The sequence below is a fragment of the Mastomys coucha genome, unplaced genomic scaffold (assembly GCF_008632895.1).
Source record: "Mastomys coucha isolate ucsf_1 unplaced genomic scaffold, UCSF_Mcou_1 pScaffold13, whole genome shotgun sequence".
In the NCBI taxonomy this organism is placed as follows: domain Eukaryota; kingdom Metazoa; phylum Chordata; class Mammalia; order Rodentia; family Muridae; genus Mastomys; species Mastomys coucha.
The window spans coordinates 69,697,318-69,699,749 of record NW_022196895.1 but is presented as its reverse complement, the minus strand read 5'-3'; the positions used below and the strand labels follow the sequence as shown (position 1 = coordinate 69,699,749).

Here is a 2,432-nt window from a genome sequence, read left to right as displayed (position 1 = left end):
GCCTCCTCTGCCTCCTCTGCCTCCTCTGCCTCCTCTGCCTCCTCTGCCTCCTCTGCCTCCTCTGCCTCTAGGGTTAAAGGCATGCTCCAGTATTATGAAGCTCGAGGTTCTCATTTCTAATCCAGGACTACACCACAGCCCAAGATCATCTGCTTACCCCTTCTCACTTACATCATCCAATAAGGTCTGGGTCTGAAGGGTGATATCTATGAAGAAGGAGCCCAGCCTTTGGCCCTGAATCTTGCCCAGCATGATGATCAAAGTCTTCACACTCTCGTGGATAACTTCAGAACTCACGGGATCATACAGCCCACGTACCAGGAGATCAAGCATAATTTTCTTATACTTTCTCACCTGCTAGCAAGGTTGGAAGAGCATTAGAATCACACTCACTCACATGTATGCACACATACACACACACACACACATGTGCACACACATACACACTATCACCCCTAATATTCCAGTAGCCCCAGTTACCTTTAATGGCTTATTGACATGTATATCATTGTATTTCACTCATATTCATCCCCTAATATCCCCTATCCTCCCTCCCCCCACTACTCCTCATGCTGTCCCCCTCCTCCTCACAGCAGTTCTCTCTCTATGTCCATGCCATGCATATGTACAATAGAGAATAAAATGTATAATATATATGCTATACACACACACTTTCTTCTGACTTTTCCACCAATTCAGGTAAATACAAATGCTTCTAGTAGTCCAGGCCAGGAGCCCAGCTTGGTCTTAGAAGAGCAGAAAGAACAAACAGGAATGAGATCTCTGGACGATGGAGCTGGGAGGTTCTTCAAGAGCAGAGGGTGGGCAAGAGGAAGACTGATGATCCAGGGACCTTCAGATTGCTAGGTGTCTTTTTAATGGGGAAGGATCACAAGATGACATCAATGTGCACAGGTGTTAAGGAAGGGGCATGAAAAATGTGTCTCACTAAAGAAGAGTTATGAGAAGATTGCTTAAACTCTCAGAGTGACATCAACCTGATTCAGTGCTATGGGAGCTGTTTCCCCAAGGCAGGGCTGAGGCACACCAGCCCATGATGACCTTGACTAAGTCATGCCCTTATATAATTTGTTCCTCTCCTGTGTAAAAAGAACCAGTGGTTTGCTTCTAGCCAATGCTACAGAAGTAACCAGATGTCTCTCCTGGTTGCTAAGCTACAATGTTACATAAGATGCTAGTAGAGCAGACCGGAGTGAGAGACGCCTAGAAGAAACAAGTTAACATGTTTTCAGAGTGTGGATCCTAGGAGTCCGGGTGGGGAAGGTGGGAGGAGTGGCCCCCAGAAGACAGCCAGAAAGGCAAGAGAAACCTTAGCCCTACCATTAGAAGACCCAGTTCTGCAAAAAGACTTTCTTGGAAAAGAACCCTGAGTTTCTGGAAGCCACAGCCTGATGAACAGTGGTTTGCAGCCTTGCGAGATCATGAGCAACGGATCCGGTTCTATATCCGGGCCCCTGAGCACAGGTACTGCCGTTCGGTGGTTATTGTGGCTTGTTAGCATCAGCAGTCCATGGAATATGTGCCTAAGTTGTGTGGACCCCATGTCCTGAGGGCTTAGAGTCTTGGGAAGGTTATCTGAACTCCACCTCCCCCTACCTTGTCAGGAGCTTCACAGGCCAGGGTACCCAGGCCTCTCATTGCTAGATGGCGCTTTTTAGCATTAGGATCCCGGGCTCTTTCTGCCAAGATGAAAAGCACATTCTTCAAAGGCTCCCGCTTCTGCAACCTCAGTTTCCAAGAGACCTGGGTGGTCAAAAGCACAGTCATTCAGAGGCTTGGTTGACATGGCTCAGTTGCTAACGTGCTTGCTCACCAAGCAGGAAGACCTGAGCTCAAATCCTCAGCACCCACATAAAGTGGCATCCTTGCCGAATCAAACCTCAGCACTAGGAAGACAAAGAAAGAGAGAACTTTAAAGGTCCCTGGCCAGATAGCTTAGTGGAATCAATGCACTCCAGGCCAGTGAGAGAGCAGGGGACTGAGAAGACACCTGACACTGACATCTGGGATGCGTGCTCACACACACACACACACACACACACACACACACACACACACACACAAACATACACACAGAAAGAGAGAGACAGAGACTGAGAGACTGAGAGAGATAGAGAGAATATCAATTCAAAAGGGCTCAATGTCATACTCTGAACTCAATTCCAATCACTCTCTAAAGAAAATGCTATTTTGTGTGTTCAAATTTGTCTTTCCTTCTAAAGATAACTAAGCATGCATGTGTGTGTGTGTGTGTGAGAGAGAGAGAGAGAGAGAGAGAGAGAGAGAGAGAGGGAGAGGGAGAGAGACAGAGAGAGAGACTAGGCATTAAAGCAGGACTTTGCATAAACTAAGCTCTCACCTCACCACTAAGCTATACCCCAACCTTTAAAGATAATTTATCTTTTCTTTTC

General features: G+C 46.9%; 1 protein-coding gene across 4 annotated transcripts in view; it reads right to left on the bottom strand.

Moving 5' to 3' along the window:
- Window positions 1-2,432, bottom strand: part of Mro (maestro) — an 18,370-nt gene that overhangs the window by 4,379 nt on the left and 11,559 nt on the right. For 3 of the 4 annotated variants that reach the window (XM_031366013.1, XM_031366011.1, XM_031366014.1), the window contains 2 exons: window positions 1,618-1,764; window positions 172-357 (listed from right to left, as the gene is read on the bottom strand). In XM_031366013.1, coding sequence (XP_031221873.1) covers window positions 172-357; window positions 1,618-1,764 — 333 coding nt within the window. The remainder of the gene's footprint in view (window positions 1-171; window positions 358-1,617; window positions 1,765-2,432) is intronic. The other variant, XM_031366012.1, reaches the window with a different exon arrangement.